The sequence below is a fragment of the Betta splendens genome, chromosome 7, assembly GCF_900634795.4.
Source record: "Betta splendens chromosome 7, fBetSpl5.4, whole genome shotgun sequence".
Classification (NCBI taxonomy): Eukaryota; Metazoa; Chordata; class Actinopteri; order Anabantiformes; family Osphronemidae; genus Betta; species Betta splendens.
The window spans coordinates 7,765,650-7,780,293 of record NC_040887.2 but is presented as its reverse complement, the minus strand read 5'-3'; the positions used below and the strand labels follow the sequence as shown (position 1 = coordinate 7,780,293).

The window sequence follows — 14,644 nt, the reverse complement described above, 5'->3', positions numbered from 1 at the left end:
CTAATTAAGTGCTTGGGGTGTGTTGAACATCTGTCCCAGATGTGGGGTTCAGCCTGATTGTGCCGAGGGCTTAGCAGACTGTGTTGACACCTTTAATCATTACAAAGCAGACCAGCTGAGACCTGGGGCTCTGTACACACCAATCTGCAAATGCAGCGTTGGCAAATAACCAGCCACACATACACATATATCAAGTGTGTTAGTCAAAATGAGTGAAGTGTACTGTGCATTAAGTGCACTGCATCAGAAGAATGTAAATAAGTGATTGCATTATATTGCATCATAATAATATTTATATTTTCAAATTTCATTATAATTATGGAAATTCAACTTTCTCTTAGAGTTTCTGTCGTTTCACCTCAGCGGTGCTCTGACATCACATGTGGCTGCTGCTGTGGCACAAGGAGCGGTTTGTGTGTGTGTGTGTGTGTGTGTGTGTGTGTGTGTGTGTGTGTGTGTGTGTGTGTGTGTGTGTGTGTTCACCACCATTTGCGTGTGTCAACGAAACAATGAAGCCTCACACATTCATCCAATTTGGGATTGCACTGTGACGCAGCCCACACATCAGCCAATCCCGTATGATGACCAATAGAGGCACAAGCAGCCAGCATCTCAGTGTGTGTGTGTGTGCATGTGTGTGAAACAACTCTTTTTACCTTTGCTACCAAAGTAAACAAAATATCAACTCAAAAACTAAGACTCTTCATTTTGAAGCAGGGGATTTAGCTCAACTTTGCACAACTGTATCGCTACTACATTTGTAAAAGACATGTAAAAGTAAACTTGTGAATGTTGCCATCACTGTAGCAACAGAAAATAAAACTAAAATTTATTACTCAAGCGCTTCAAGTTGTACTGACCTCCTTAGTTATCTCTTTTGGAAACAAAAGCCTTTAATACTCTTGCAGATACTACAGATTATAAAAGAACTGCAAAGTGCACTAGCATGCCCAATGTTACACAGTTTATCAGACAGCTCAGCAAATATCAGAAAGTGAAAACACAAATAGTTGTCCAATGTGTTCCTTTTGACCTTTAACCAAACCCTTAAATCCCCATTACACGCTGATACGTATCAGTGTGTCCAGCACAAGAGAAATCACAGCCAGTCTTCATGCAGTGTTGCTCAGCGAACCTCCATTAGACAACACCAAGCCTTGCTCTGTATTTTTTGCGGTACTCACCAGTTCTTGGTTGGTAGAATTGGAGTCGTCTCCGGGGAAGGGGATGTAGATGGCTAAGGCCACACAGTTGGCAAAAATAGACAGCAGAATAAAGATATCAAATGGTCTGAGAAGAGACTGTTAAGGAGCACACTCATCTGAAATTAAGCCATTCAAACACGGTATGGGAACAGGTTTTTAAAATCATAAGGTAAAGGAATAAGATTGTAAAAAACAAGCTAAGAGTTTAAAAGGTTATTGACAGTAAACTAATCTGATTTAATCAACTTAGAGTGTTTTAATCGATTCTAATCTAATAAATGTTATAATTATTTAATTGATCTAAGCAGCTTGCTAACTGTTCATTGTTTAACCACATTTTGATCTAGTGTTTCATTTAAGCTCCTACTAAGCTCCAGCTCTTTGTATAACAAAAATCTTCTAGTTCATTATTTCCCTGACTAATACTGTGATCCATTCATTAATTCATCTACATCCAGGCATACATGCATTTATCTATGAAGCAAAGTATCCATACAAACACCCTGAAACACCTGAACACCTGCCATTCTTTCATCCAAGCGGATGGCGGGTTGAAGGATACTTCCACTCCACCAGGCTGATGCAGGCCCTGCGGATGGGGTTGTTGAGGGTGAGGCAGAACAGAGCCCTGGGTGGTCTGCTGTTGGTGGACCCCCCCTGCTTTTTGCTTTTGGCATACTGCTGCCTCTTCCTCTGTGCCAGTGAGCCTACGGGAGCGGCTCCGGTGGTGCAAACTGAGGGTTGGGAGCTCACGTCGGGCTTTGCAGCTTCGCCCTGCGCTTGGCGAGCAGCGGTAATAGCGGCATGCCAAGCGAGGACAGGGCTAACACCAGAACCAGTAGCCCCGGGACCCTCAATGCTGCTGTTTGCTCCGAGGAGGCCATGAGATGAGCCAACGGGCTTGCCGGTGCTGGAGGGGGCCTGCTGAGGGTCTGGGGGATGGAGCTGGTGCAGATGGGTGTGGCTTTCTTTCCAGACTGCCGAGGCATCAGCTGAGGGAGTGGTCCTTCTGTTGCTGGCATACTGTGCCCCTGGTGGGAAAGACACAAAGTTTACAAGGATATGGTTCTCCGTAACAGCTGAGATTTAGTACACCTTGGGAAACTATAACTTAGATTTCATATTAATTTTGTAATAGACCATATTCTGCACAACTATAGGACTACTGGATATAATATTAAGTTTGGATTTTGAACAAAGACAAAACTAATCTTAGATAGAGAGAGAGACAAAGTAAAACAATGAGATAATGATATAATGTCTCATCTGTAACATACTGATAACTTATGGTAAAAAGAAAGTACACAAAGAACATATATAACAGTATTTTTATAAAGATCAAGAATAAACATGTCATTAAAAACTTGTGGACATGATTCTAAATTATCTGAATTGTGAATTGTGAAAAATGTTTCTTTACACAACATTCTAGTTATGTCTTGAAACAAAACTAATTATGATTGTATTAACTTAAAATACAAGATGACAGTCTAAATGGCAATTGCATTGTCAAAGCAGCGAGACAAACATTAAATATTAAATTTATTATAAGCAAAAGGTGATGGATTATTCTATTTCTGAAATTTGAGAGATCAAATGTTGGAGATTTGTGTTGTATTAATGCAAATAAATTATTTTACAAAGCCAATCACTTTAACTCAAATCATAGAATTAGCGAGAGGAAACAAAACTGTTTAGTCTGTTTTTTTTAGCAGAACAATCCATAATGCATAATACATTTTTAGTTTAGGCAAACTGGAAAAATAAAAATGCTTCTAAAACGTGTGTGCTTATTTTTACTGTACATCTACAGATGGGAGCAGTTTCATACAGAAATCTGTCATTTGCAGCGTTAATGCTTTTTCCAAATACAGAACATCGCTACTGAAACAATAAACACACACACAGCAACAAACACACACACTACCGTTGCACGTTATTATTTTGTTTCTACCACTTGTTACTGCACAGTAGTATTTCTCCATCATTGCTGCTACTTTCAGAATTGTTTCCACCTTAACTCACTACCTCATCACCACATAAGTATTAAAACATGTCGCGTGTCATTCTGTGGCTATTATCTTGTCTCCACATTTGTACAGGCACCTTACGTTGTCTCTTGTCTCCTTTGTATAACTGACTTTCTGTAGTAAAGTAAATGTTGTAAATCGATGTTGTATTTTATGTTGCATATACATAGCACCTTTGGAGGAAAGCTGTTCCTATTCACTGTACACTGAACTGCATATGATTGGAATGGCAATAAAAGCCTACTTGACTTGACTTGAGAAGAAGACGAATACTGGTGTAGAGGAAGAAGACAGAAAGAAGAAGATTTAGTTTCATGGGAGTCTAGAAGAGTGGGTGAGGGAGAACGAGAGAGAATGAGAGATCAGGGCAGCCAGCATGGATGCGGGAGACAGACAGTGTGAGAGAGTCATTAAAATCAATGCAAACCACAAGTGAAAAAGACATTGCCCTTGACACAGTCACTTTGACTCGCTGCAGCTCTACATCAGTCTGGGACTATATTCACAGCCAACCAGCCACTCATTTCAGGCTGAGCCTGGTAACGAATCCAACATCTTCACACTCAGCAACACAGACAAACGCAAAGACGCTTTAACACCGATAATAAATTATTTAAAACAGAATTACTTAAAATAAAAAAAACCCATATTCATAATCTACACATTATCTTGCATCTAACTTTTATATTATACTTGATGACCTTACGACCTGTGACCTCTACATTGATAACAACTTCATTTTTTTTATTCTACTAAAAATGTTGTATTTACTAACCGGATGTGGACACCTAAAAAGTTGATTACGCGTCTTTCTGTTCAATGTGTGCAATGCACAGGGCGAAATTACCCTCCACAAACTGCCACACGGCTTAAAAAGGACCACTTGACCACAACGTTGGACCAATCTGCTCTAACGGCCGCAACTCGGTTCCCAGCAGATTAGATCACCACTGCCATCACATTAAGACGCTCTCAAACAAAAGGTTACAGCGTTAATGCACAATCGGGCCACTAAAGTGAGTTAGAAGGCCAATCCTGCGTCCACTCAGGATATAGCCGCATAATAAACGGACACCCGGAGAACGGAGCGCGCGAGCGCTCTCGCCCCCTCTCGCAGCGCTCCAACTCCCCGCTGCGCCGCGCGCTCGCTCGCTCGCTTTTACCTTCAGCCTGATCATCTGCTTCTTGCATCCTCGAATCCACATTGAAAAGACCAGCGTCAAATCCAAGTCATCGCTGGAAAACACACACACAGCGGTATCGACGCGAGAACCCGAGGCGAGGCTTTAACCTGAATTATAAAATGTTTGCCGAGCGCAAACCCAGAGAGGAGCGCCAAACATTTTCGCCACATCCGGGTGCCTGCCTGCAGATTCACGGCGGATCCAAAGGGACGCGCTGACAGCAGCAGTCAAGTCCAGTGTTGTCAATTATTCCCTCTGTGTGTGGCTGGGAATGGACCGAAACACGCTGGAGCCACACGCGCTGGAAACGCACCTGTTGCGTCCAATTAACTTTAACCTCTTCGAAGAGCGAAACGAACACCTGAGCTTCAAAATGAAACGTATTTTAGCACGACGGGCAGAAATAAACGAGATCTTAACTGGGTATCACGAAAAAACTCCCGATGTCTATTTAATTATAGACCTACAGTGTTTAAGATCACTGGCAAAACCAGCGTAAGACCATAAAATCCTAATGTTTTTACTTTGAAACTTGTAGGTAAATTTAAATCATGTATAATAACCAACTAATGATTACCTTGAATATGACCACCGATATTAAACTGGAGCAATATTGATTTTTAATTAGTGCAAGTTTTAGATCAACATCAGATCGCAGTAACATCACAGTTCATGATTAATTTTATAAATATAAAGCTTTCAGTAAAACAGCTTGCAGGCAGCTGACGGCAGCCACAGTGGACTAACTTTCTCCCGTCGGAGAAATGTCTGGAGGATAAACGCACTCCATAAACCCCTAAAGACTGCTTGTGTTTTGGGTTCTCGACTTACCCCTCAGGGGTCGTCCTCTTACAATAAACGGCATTCTGTCACCTGGCACTTCCCTGGGGCGTCATTTCGCCGTCTTCTGCCCTCGCTCCTCGGCGATTCGAGAGGAAATGAGTCGTCGGAGCGGTGCTGGAAGGTTACCAGTGATTGGATTACCTGTGACTGCATGGAGGACAACAGTTTCACGGTGGCGCGTAATCCTCCCGTTATAATCCCTGGTCCAATGTTCCCTCACCCAGAGGCAGGTGAGGCAGGCAGCTGTGCCAGGGAGCACGTTATTGTAGGCCGCGATGATTCAAAGTAGCCTACTGCATTAAACTACAGTAAATATGCAGCGGTTCCTCTATAACACACATTGAGTTTAAATAGTTTTGTTAATGCTTACTGTCGCCATCGTACGCGTTGCAGACTGCTCCTGTGTCATTTAGGCTACAGAAAATTCGTAAACTTGCGTAGGATTAGAACCTTACTTAAAAACGCTATCATTTTATCAGCTGTTTATTGTGATCTGCAACGTAGCCTACAAACATCCTAGTTTAAGGGCCACATGTCAAAATTGACCCAAACGTGTGTGCAGCAGCACCGCCCTGTGGCGGGTTATCTATGGAAAATGTGTTAGCCTAATATTTTTTTCGTATAGATAAATATTTAATTAGTAATAACAAAAAGTTTTCAATTTGATGTTCTTCACTGTAGGACGGTCAATTGTACTGGGATTTAAATGTCCGCTTGATTAATAAACTTAACGGTTAGTTTATTTCCATGCTAGCTAAAGTTAAAAATGTAAGTTAAGATACTTTAATTTAAAGCTAAGTATCGAAAACGTTACTCAACCAATTCCTTGGCCACTGTGGTCCTATTAGAATTGAAAATTACAAAAAATCCAGGTCAATCTCTATTAAAAAAATAAATTTAAAACTTTGGCAAACGCCACTTCCTGAAATAGCGGAAGTTGTAGGTGTCCGCCGAAATTTGTCCGTGCGGGAGCAACTACTGTGTCCAAGATGGCGACCGTAAATGCTGGACAAATTATGAGCTTAGCAGCTCTACAGAGACAAGACCCTTACATAAATAAACTGCTCGATGTTACAGGCCATGTGGCACTTTACAACTTTAACTCCAAAGCGAACGAATGGGTATGTTTATCTATAGACAGTTTAGTACCTAGCTAACAAATGAGTGCTATGTATTTACCATGCTAATGCTAGCGCTTGGTTAAATCATAAACATTAGGAATGTATTAGTATAGGTTCAAACTGACTTATATGGTCACAGACACGCTGCAGTAACGAGTATAATTTATTTATTGTTTCAATCGCTTCAATTAATTGGCACTGCTATGCCATGAATAAACATAATTTAGCTGTTCAGTTAGCGTTTGTTATTAATCAGCACGTTTTAATATAGCTTGTTTTTTTACGTCTAACATAATTTATCATTGCAGGAGAAAACAGAAATCGAAGGCACGCTGTTTGTTTACGCGAGGTAAATATTTAAAGTGTTTTTAGGCTATTTAAATAATTATTGTTTTAATATAACGAAATAAATGACGTTTGACTGTTGGGTGACATGGTTACGTTTTTGCGCTGACATGACGGACCCTGCACACCTGTTACAGTAAATGCGCTTCAGTAAAAAAATACTAAGCGCTAGTCAGACGCTTTGAAAAGTAATTGTTTTATTTGTTCAATTGAAAGGGAGTACACTTGAATAAACTCAATAATAATCAATTGTTTTTATTTATTCATTTAATTTCTGTAAATATGGTTTTGGCATATTTTATGATTATTACTAGATTGTTTTTGGTGCACATTACCAGTCAGAGGTTCAGATGCACCTTGGTCTTAAATAGTTCTCTTAAGGACTTTTACCTACCGCTGACTGGCTCATGGTGGAGTCCAAGTGTCTTCAGTATGTATGTGTATGGTATGACTCCACAGTCACTGAAATCTTTGTTGAACTAAGGTCTGCTTCCCCTCACCACGGCTTCACAATCATGAATCGACTGAGCACAGAGAACTTGGTGGAGCCAATTAACAAAGATCTGGAGTTCCAACTGCAGGATCCCTTTCTTCTCTACAGAAATGGCAACTGTGAGTTTTTATAAAACAGAAATGCCACAAGTGTGTGTGTGTGTGTGTGTGTGTGTGTGTGTGTGTGTGTGTGTGTGTGTGTGTGTGTGTGTGTGTGTGTGTGTGTGTGTGTGTGTGTGTGTGTGTGTGTGTGTGTGTGTATTAGACATGTTCAACACTGTCTAAACAGGTGTTAAAAAAGTTTCATGTATGAAAACAAATGCATGTATGGTCCATGAAGTTGTTAATAACCACACTTACCACTACCCACACTCGCATGCATATTAAGTGGAAAAAGTAAGAATAGTACCTCTGAATATGCCATATAGGCACTTCCCAAGTGTTCTCTGCAGCATCTCTCTTCCAGTTTGCTTGAAGTCATTCTGGTGTCTTGGAGTCACACTGATCGAAATTAAATCTGAGTCTTTTGTACTCATGACCTGCCAGACAGCAACAGTTTCAGTTTGGAGTTTGGCTGTAGGTGTATGCAGTCTGCATGAGGGAAAAAACTAAAGGGACCCCCGATTAGACTTAATCACACTGTGCTTTCATCTGTTTTTGTTAAATTGTTGATTTTTCATCTATTTCACCCCACAACAGCTAAGTTCTATAGTCCTGTAGCTCCTCCAGTGTAAAAGAAAATATTTTAACACGAGGTGAAAATTAAGAGATGAATTTCCTCAGATCTTTAAAAAATAACTGACAGCACTGCCACCAAGGTAATCTATGAGTAGTCTGAACAGGACTTTCATTAAGGCAATAAATAAGGAGTTGGATTGTTTTCCCATCTGCTTGCTTATCAGAAAAAATAACATGGCCAGAGTCAATGTCAGAGTAGATTGCTCTCCCTTTGGACTTGGTTTGCCCATCAGCCTGGCTGGTATGGAAGACATGATGCACTTTTTTAGTAATATACAAGCCAGAACAACTTCTCCAGTATCTTCACTCCAGTCCAGCTCCTGTTATTAGCATTTTAGCTCTTCAGAGTGGGTTGAGTTGTAATCAGAAAAAGAACCAGAAGTTCAGAAAGAAAAGGTTACCATATTCCTCAGTGTTGTATTGGAGGCTTTTCCAACCTGTGGCAGCTGATAATCACCCCTTGAAGTCCACTTGAAGTAAATTCTTTCTGATAGTGTGTTGTCTCTGGTTCTGTTCCTTGTTTAGTTGTCTACTCCTCTCAGAGGTTCTTCAGTCTTCTTAAGAAATGCTGTATTGACTAGAAAATCCATTTGTCAGAAATTATTTAAGCAGACAGACTCACATCTGTTTGTTTAATGTGACGGAGTTCCAGCAAAGGTGCAGTTGTTATTGAGGTGTGTTATGTTGAGTGAGAGAAATGGTTTGAAGACTCCTCCCTCTGCTGCAAACTACAAAAAGTAAGAAGGAAACAATAATAGATATAAAAGAGCAAAGGGGAATCATATTAAAAAGCAAAAATATGAAGATGTAGAGAATGGATTAAGTAATTCATGGTTAGTTGTTGCTTGATTACTTGTGAATTTGAAAGGGTAATGACTTTTTTTAAAATTGTGTCCAAGAGACACACACACCTGTTTACTGTGCTTCATACTCCCCATGGTTGCAGTAGATTCTGCAGGGAGATAAACATTCAGGTTCCTAGGTTACAACAATCTCTCGGGGGCACCTTGAGTACACCAGAGTTTTTAAAAATTACTCACAAGCAATGCAACTTAACAGGTTATATACAGTGTGTGTGTGTGTGTATGTATATATATATATATATATATATATATATATATATATATATATATATATATATATATATATATATATATATATATATATATATATATATATATATATATTCTGCAGGGATATATATATTTATATATATATATATATATATATATATATCTCTCTCTGCGGATCTATATATATATCTCTATATCTATATCTATATACTCTATATATCTCTCTCTCTATCTCTCTCTCTATCTACTCTCTCTCTCTCTCTCTCTCTCTCTCTTCTCAGGATATATATATTATAATATAATCCTGTGCTCACTGAGTTGCCTTTATGTTTACATGGTGCTTAGTAAACACAAACCCAGGGGGGGCTTTGGAAAATACATGTTTTGTGTTTGATCTTGGGTTCACTGTAGGAGCTACATCTGTCTCAACCTGCAAGTTTTTGCTAATAGCGTAATAGAAAAAGGAAAATGCAAAAACAGACTAGCGTTAAATAAATCAATCAAAGGCATCTGTGTCAAAATTTGGTTTCTTGCAGTGGGCATCTACAGTATTTGGTTCTATGACAAGAAGGACTGTCAGCGCATCGCCCATCTAATGGCCAAGTAAGTTGCACATGTGCTTACTGTGTTTGTTGTTTGAGGCAGAGCATCACCATTAGCTCTTCTTTTATGGAGGAGCTTTTTAAACACAAATTATTAAACATGCCCTCATCTGTGAGCGGGGCGTGACCCAGCACACTTCAAAGCCTTTAATGACGCTCAACTAAAGGATTAAAAAAATGCACACGATGCGTATCGACATGTTTGTCCACAGGATTGTAAAACACGAAGCAGACCATGCACAGAGAGACTCACCAGAGAGGGCAGAGCCTGCTCGGACCAACGGTGTCACAGAAGCACGGCCCATTGACATCCTGGAGCTTCTCAGTAAAGCTAAAGAAGAATACCAGCGGGTGAGGACACAAGCAACAACATGAGTTGAGGATGTGCTATTTATGTTCCCCAAAACTACAATAGAACACTTTCACAGATGCACGGTCTCATTAATCATAAATCTACGGTTCTGTATTTAATTTAGCTGTTTTGTTTTTTTTCTTAATTTCCAAGATGCTATTTATTTCTGTGTGTTTGGAGCAGGCTCAAGGAGGTGAACCAGATATTTCCACAGAGCCAAGTGTGAAAGTGAAAGCAGCCATCAGTTCTACAGAGCATGCCCTCAGCTCTCGGCAGCCTGAAAAGGTACATTCATTACATCCTTCTAAAAAAAGCCCTGCTGTTTAGGAGCATCCTCCTCTGCTCACTCCCACATACAGCAACTGTGAAGGTGGACAAACACGCTTGTTTTTAACTGGGGTGTCACTGTCACCGTGCAGTGAAGAATTTGGCAGCATGATACTACAGCTGCAGCCAGCCAACTTATGCTACTGTTCCATGTGTCTATTTTATTATTTTTACTTTAATTGATTGTGTGTGAATTAAATGTAATTTAATACCGTATCTGAATAACACAAATCTAAATGTGTTCAAATGATAATGTGTCTGCCAGTTTAATCCTTGCCCCTAAGGACTTGTCTTTATTAAACCCTCAGATAATATTAAATTTCAAAATGAAACATCTCAAGCAACAGGTCATATTTAAAATGAAATGTAATAATCTTAATTCCATAATGGCAAATCAAACCTTTGATGTGTGATTAATGTCCAACCTTATGTTGAAATTAAATTTTAAAAAATTAAGAGGGAAAGAAACAATTGCAACTCATGCTAATTTAGTCAAACAGTTTAAGTCTGAACTCTTTTCTGCAATTTAAAGTGAAAATAGCAGCAGATCTTGACAATCACTTGTTGTTCTGTTCTCTCACCAGAGCACTCGCACAATGGTGAAGCAGATCACTGTTGAGGAGCTCTTTGGCTCAACGCTTTCTAAAGACCCCTCTCTGCCTGCCATGCCCGTACACAGCGCCACCACGCCTTCCAGCGACCCCTCCTCTGTCTATGTGCAGAAGCAGTCTTACCCCTCTCAGAAACCACTTTTCCCTTCACACCTTGGAGCTCAGGACCCAGGGTCCAACCAGTTGCACCAAGCTCCTGGCCTGCTTCCAACTCCTTACAAATTACATCCCAACTCTGTTTTCCAGTCCTCCAGGTCAGACTCCCGACCTCAGTGCTCTGCATCCCCTCTCATGGTACCTCCTGCTGTATCAGAACCTTGTGCTGCCCCTGCTAGTTCTGTACCACCCCCAACTGTTTCCCCAACCTATTTGGGACAGGAAATACTCAACACACTGAAATCAGCTGTGCCATTAGTCAGTTCAGACATCCACAAGCCCATCCTTGCACCCAACTTCCTCCAAAGCACGCTCGTCCCTCCCCACAGCTTCCAAGAGATAATGGGAAAACCAATGCTTCAGCACAGCAAAGAGATGGATGTTTTCTCCCAGTCTCCAAACCTAATAAAGCCTGTTTCTGTAAGTAGAATGATTTCTAAGCAGTTTTTGTGCTGGTTTAGCTTTATCTGTGTCTCACTTCCAACTTATACTTTTATATCTACTCAACAGTTTTTTGGTAATTTTCCTGCTTTTCCTCCATGTTTTTCCTCTTTGCTGGTGTCAGACTGTCCCCATGGGTTCAGGCCTGGCTGTTCCAGGATCAGAGATGTCTCTTCTACTCTCTCCCAGTGCCTTCCTGCAATCTATGAATAAGACAACAGCAGCGGTAGCATCAGGGGTTCTGCCTGTCTCCTCTGAGCCTACTTCCACCTCGTTAGGAGCTGTAGACCCTCCAGCAACTGTCTGCAGCAAAAAACATCTGCAGGAGACTCTTATCCACCTGATTAAGGTACATATGCTACTCCTGTAGTGACAAGTCGTCGACTTTAGCCATCCATCTAAACTTGTTTGTAGCTTTTGTAATCTCTAGTTTAATTATTTCCTGTAATGTATGTTTATTTCTCCTTTACTTCTTCCCTATCTAGAATGACCCAGACTTCCTCAGTGCCATTCATGATGCCTACCTGCAGACTTTGACCAAGGACTTGAGCAACATGAATCTATAGTCCTACTGATGCTTCCGGTGCTACAACCTGTGGGAAGACCTGAGTTTAGTCGGAGTTAAAGAAGTGGCGCAAACAGGTTTTTGATGAGTCACAAATCTTCAAAGCTAGTCTACACTCTGAGGGATTATTACAGCATGCACTGCACTATTCAATCCTTTTCTATTTAAGCACTGACTTGAATGCTAATGCTTTCCCAGATACTTGGGTTAACTTGGATCAGGCATTTGACTGATACAACTGAGCAGAGGTGCTGTGGGAGAGAATGGTGAGCTAGAAATTTCTTGGTGGCCTTGAGTTTTATTTTTATCACGTGAAAAATTTTGTCAACGGACTAGTAAAGTTCACCTGTCGCCGGTTTAATTCTCCAGAGGATGGGAGTTGGAGCTTTTTTGATCTTGGATCATTCAATTGAGATGCTTTTTTGCATGTGTTTGGGGTTCTTGCGGTGCAAGAATGAGGAAACACAGGCAGAAACTGCAAGTCCCGAGGCCCTTGCAGACAAATGTTTCACTTTAAGATGAACGCATCATCCCAATTCTAATTTTGTTTAATGCCTGTATATTTTCTATAACCGGACAGACTCTGTTCAGCAGGTGCATTTTCCCCTCATTCCTTGTCTGAGGGACAATAAGAACTTGTGTTTGTTTGGAGAAGCACTTGTATTTTGGAGCTCAAATTATGACTGAACTTTTCTTAATGCGTTATTACAGACTGAAATAATCGTAGATCGACAGTTGAACCATCTTCTTTGCTACTTTTTTCTTTTTCACTTCGACACTTGCTCATGTTTTTTCTTTCTTGTCTCTGTTCACCAGCTGAGCTCACCGTTAATGATGGGGCGATTTGTGCTAAATGCAAAGCTTCAATTTCTTTAGGAATCTCAGCATTTTGGATATTTTAAAGTGGTACAGTAAAGTTACATTCCTACAAATATCTCACCCATGCAGAGAACACAGATTTCTTCATGTTGAATTCTTGTTTATATTAAACCATAAATATGAGACAGATTAAAAATGGGGAACTGATTGGCTTTTAAAAGCATCATAGTTTATACTAGCAGAGCCACCTGATCAGCCTCTATTCCTGTTTCGCAAATATATTCTTAGGCCACTGATGTGTCTTAAGTTTAAGACCTAAAGACAGTGTAACTGGAAATCTGGAAATTTTGCAGTAAAATTCTACTGCAGCATAAATTGGGTGGGAAGAAGCACACCTGTCTCCTCAATCATCAACTACAGAGTGATGCTGTTGATCAACAAAGAAAACCTGTGCAGTGGACCGTACTTAAAAATGATCATTCCAAAATCTCATTGTTGCAAAACCATGGATTTAATTGACGATTTAATGGTACAGTGATGTTTGACATGAAAAGGTTTAATTCATCTGCATAAAACCTAATAATGTAATCAAGCAAACATTTAGAAATAACCGAGTGTTGTATAATGATTTATTGACATCACAGCCTTGTGTTTAGTTCTAACTGAATGTACTTGGCTTTACTGGCAGCGTACTTGGGCCAGTCTTGGTTTTTTTTACCCATTTCTGTCATGCTAAAGCTGAATTCAGATCTACAGGTTTTAGCGCTGACTGTTACATTTGTTTATCTCCATTGAGCAAATTAAAATGTCTGTTGCACAGATGTTATGTCTAATTACCCTGTTACAATTTTGGATTTCAGGTGACTTACCAACATTTCTGGTTTGTGTTGGTTAAATAAACGCACACAGGAAGAATGATTAAATGCAGAGATTGTTTTTAATCCAAGTCGCATATTTAAGATTTTATGGTTATTTTAAGCGACAGCCTAATTTATCTTTCTGGCCAGAGAATGCTTTTGTGAAACTCATTGCAAATTATATTAATTTTCTAAGATTGTTGTCAATGTGCGTAATTTGGTTTATTATGAATATTTTGATATTAAACTTCTGAAAATATATTTGTCTATTTTTTGCTTGCTTATGGGAGAAACTGTTGTTTCAGGCCTTCATTTCCTTTTTAAATATGATTTTTGCAGATTAGCAATTTCTACGATCCAAAGAAGAACAATTTGTCATTAGTGGAGAATGAGACTTTTTTCCCGTTAATTTGCAACAAAATGTGGCGGTATGGTGCCGTTTTTGCTTTTGACCACCAGGTGTCGCTACTCGCTGCTGGCTGTTCTGGGTATCGTCCGACTTCATGCTGCGCCAATCAGTAGGTTACGACCATGCAGTGGCGTGTTTCTACGAATGACCCGATCTTGGAGCAGTGGGAGATTCACGTGCTTAAACAGAAGAATAACTTATTCAGTCATTCTTTGAAAGTCCCCAGGTTATTTTGTTAAGTGAGCCTTTTTCCAAACTTATAAAAGAGTGATTTAAGATTCCACATGAGACATGTGTCCTCTGAAGCTGAAAGTCAGGCACCTGCATGGTGCGTGCGTGCGTGCGTAGAATGTGCTGCAGCCAGTCGCTCATCCTCATTAAGGTCAGATTATTGTCTTGTGTGATCCTCTCTGCGTGCCACCCTGCTCACTGTAATGGGATTGGTAATGCTGCGGTGCAGGTATATGATACACC

At 40.1% G+C, this 14,644-nt stretch overlaps 2 protein-coding genes across 30 annotated transcripts in view; one reads left to right on the top strand and one right to left on the bottom strand.

The window, feature by feature from the left end:
* The window catches only part of cacna1db (calcium channel, voltage-dependent, L type, alpha 1D subunit, b), a 50,684-nt gene extending 44,477 nt beyond the window's left edge, over positions 1–6,207 (bottom strand). For 21 of the 29 annotated variants that reach the window (XM_029157647.3, XM_029157652.3, XM_041071384.2 and 18 more), the window contains exons 1-3: positions 5,251–6,195; positions 1,768–2,236; positions 1,185–1,290 (exon numbers count right to left, since the gene is read on the bottom strand). In XM_029157647.3, the coding sequence (XP_029013480.1) occupies positions 1,185–1,290; positions 1,768–2,236; positions 5,251–5,284 (609 nt within the window). In that variant the 5' untranslated portion in view covers positions 5,285–6,195. Of the gene's footprint in view, positions 1–1,184; positions 1,291–1,767; positions 2,237–4,398; positions 5,224–5,250 lie in introns of those variants that run through there. The other 8 variants (XM_041071402.2, XM_041071400.2, XM_041071387.2 and 5 more) reach the window with 6 other exon arrangements.
* A 2-nt stretch (positions 6,208–6,209) lies between these two features.
* Positions 6,210–14,020, top strand: dcp1a (decapping mRNA 1A). Its single transcript, XM_029157666.3, has 9 exons — positions 6,210–6,383; positions 6,692–6,732; positions 7,213–7,340; positions 9,568–9,634; positions 9,846–9,984; positions 10,169–10,270; positions 10,897–11,499; positions 11,645–11,869; positions 12,006–14,020. Exons 1-9 carry the CDS (start codon positions 6,252–6,254, stop codon positions 12,084–12,086), a joined length of 1,518 nt encoding a protein of 505 aa, XP_029013499.1. The 5' UTR covers positions 6,210–6,251; the 3' UTR covers positions 12,087–14,020.
* The last annotated feature ends 624 nt before the right edge of the window (positions 14,021–14,644 follow it).

Coding starts and splice junctions, on each gene's coding strand:
- dcp1a (XM_029157666.3), top strand. CDS start 6,252: ATGGCGACCGTAAATGCTGGACAAATTATGAGCTTAGCAGCTCTACAG. Junction 6,733..7,212: donor ACGCTGTTTGTTTACGCGAG/GTAAATATTTAA, acceptor TGTTGAACTAAG/GTCTGCTTCCCCTCACCACG. Junction 9,985..10,168: donor CTAAAGAAGAATACCAGCGG/GTGAGGACACAA, acceptor TGTTTGGAGCAG/GCTCAAGGAGGTGAACCAGA.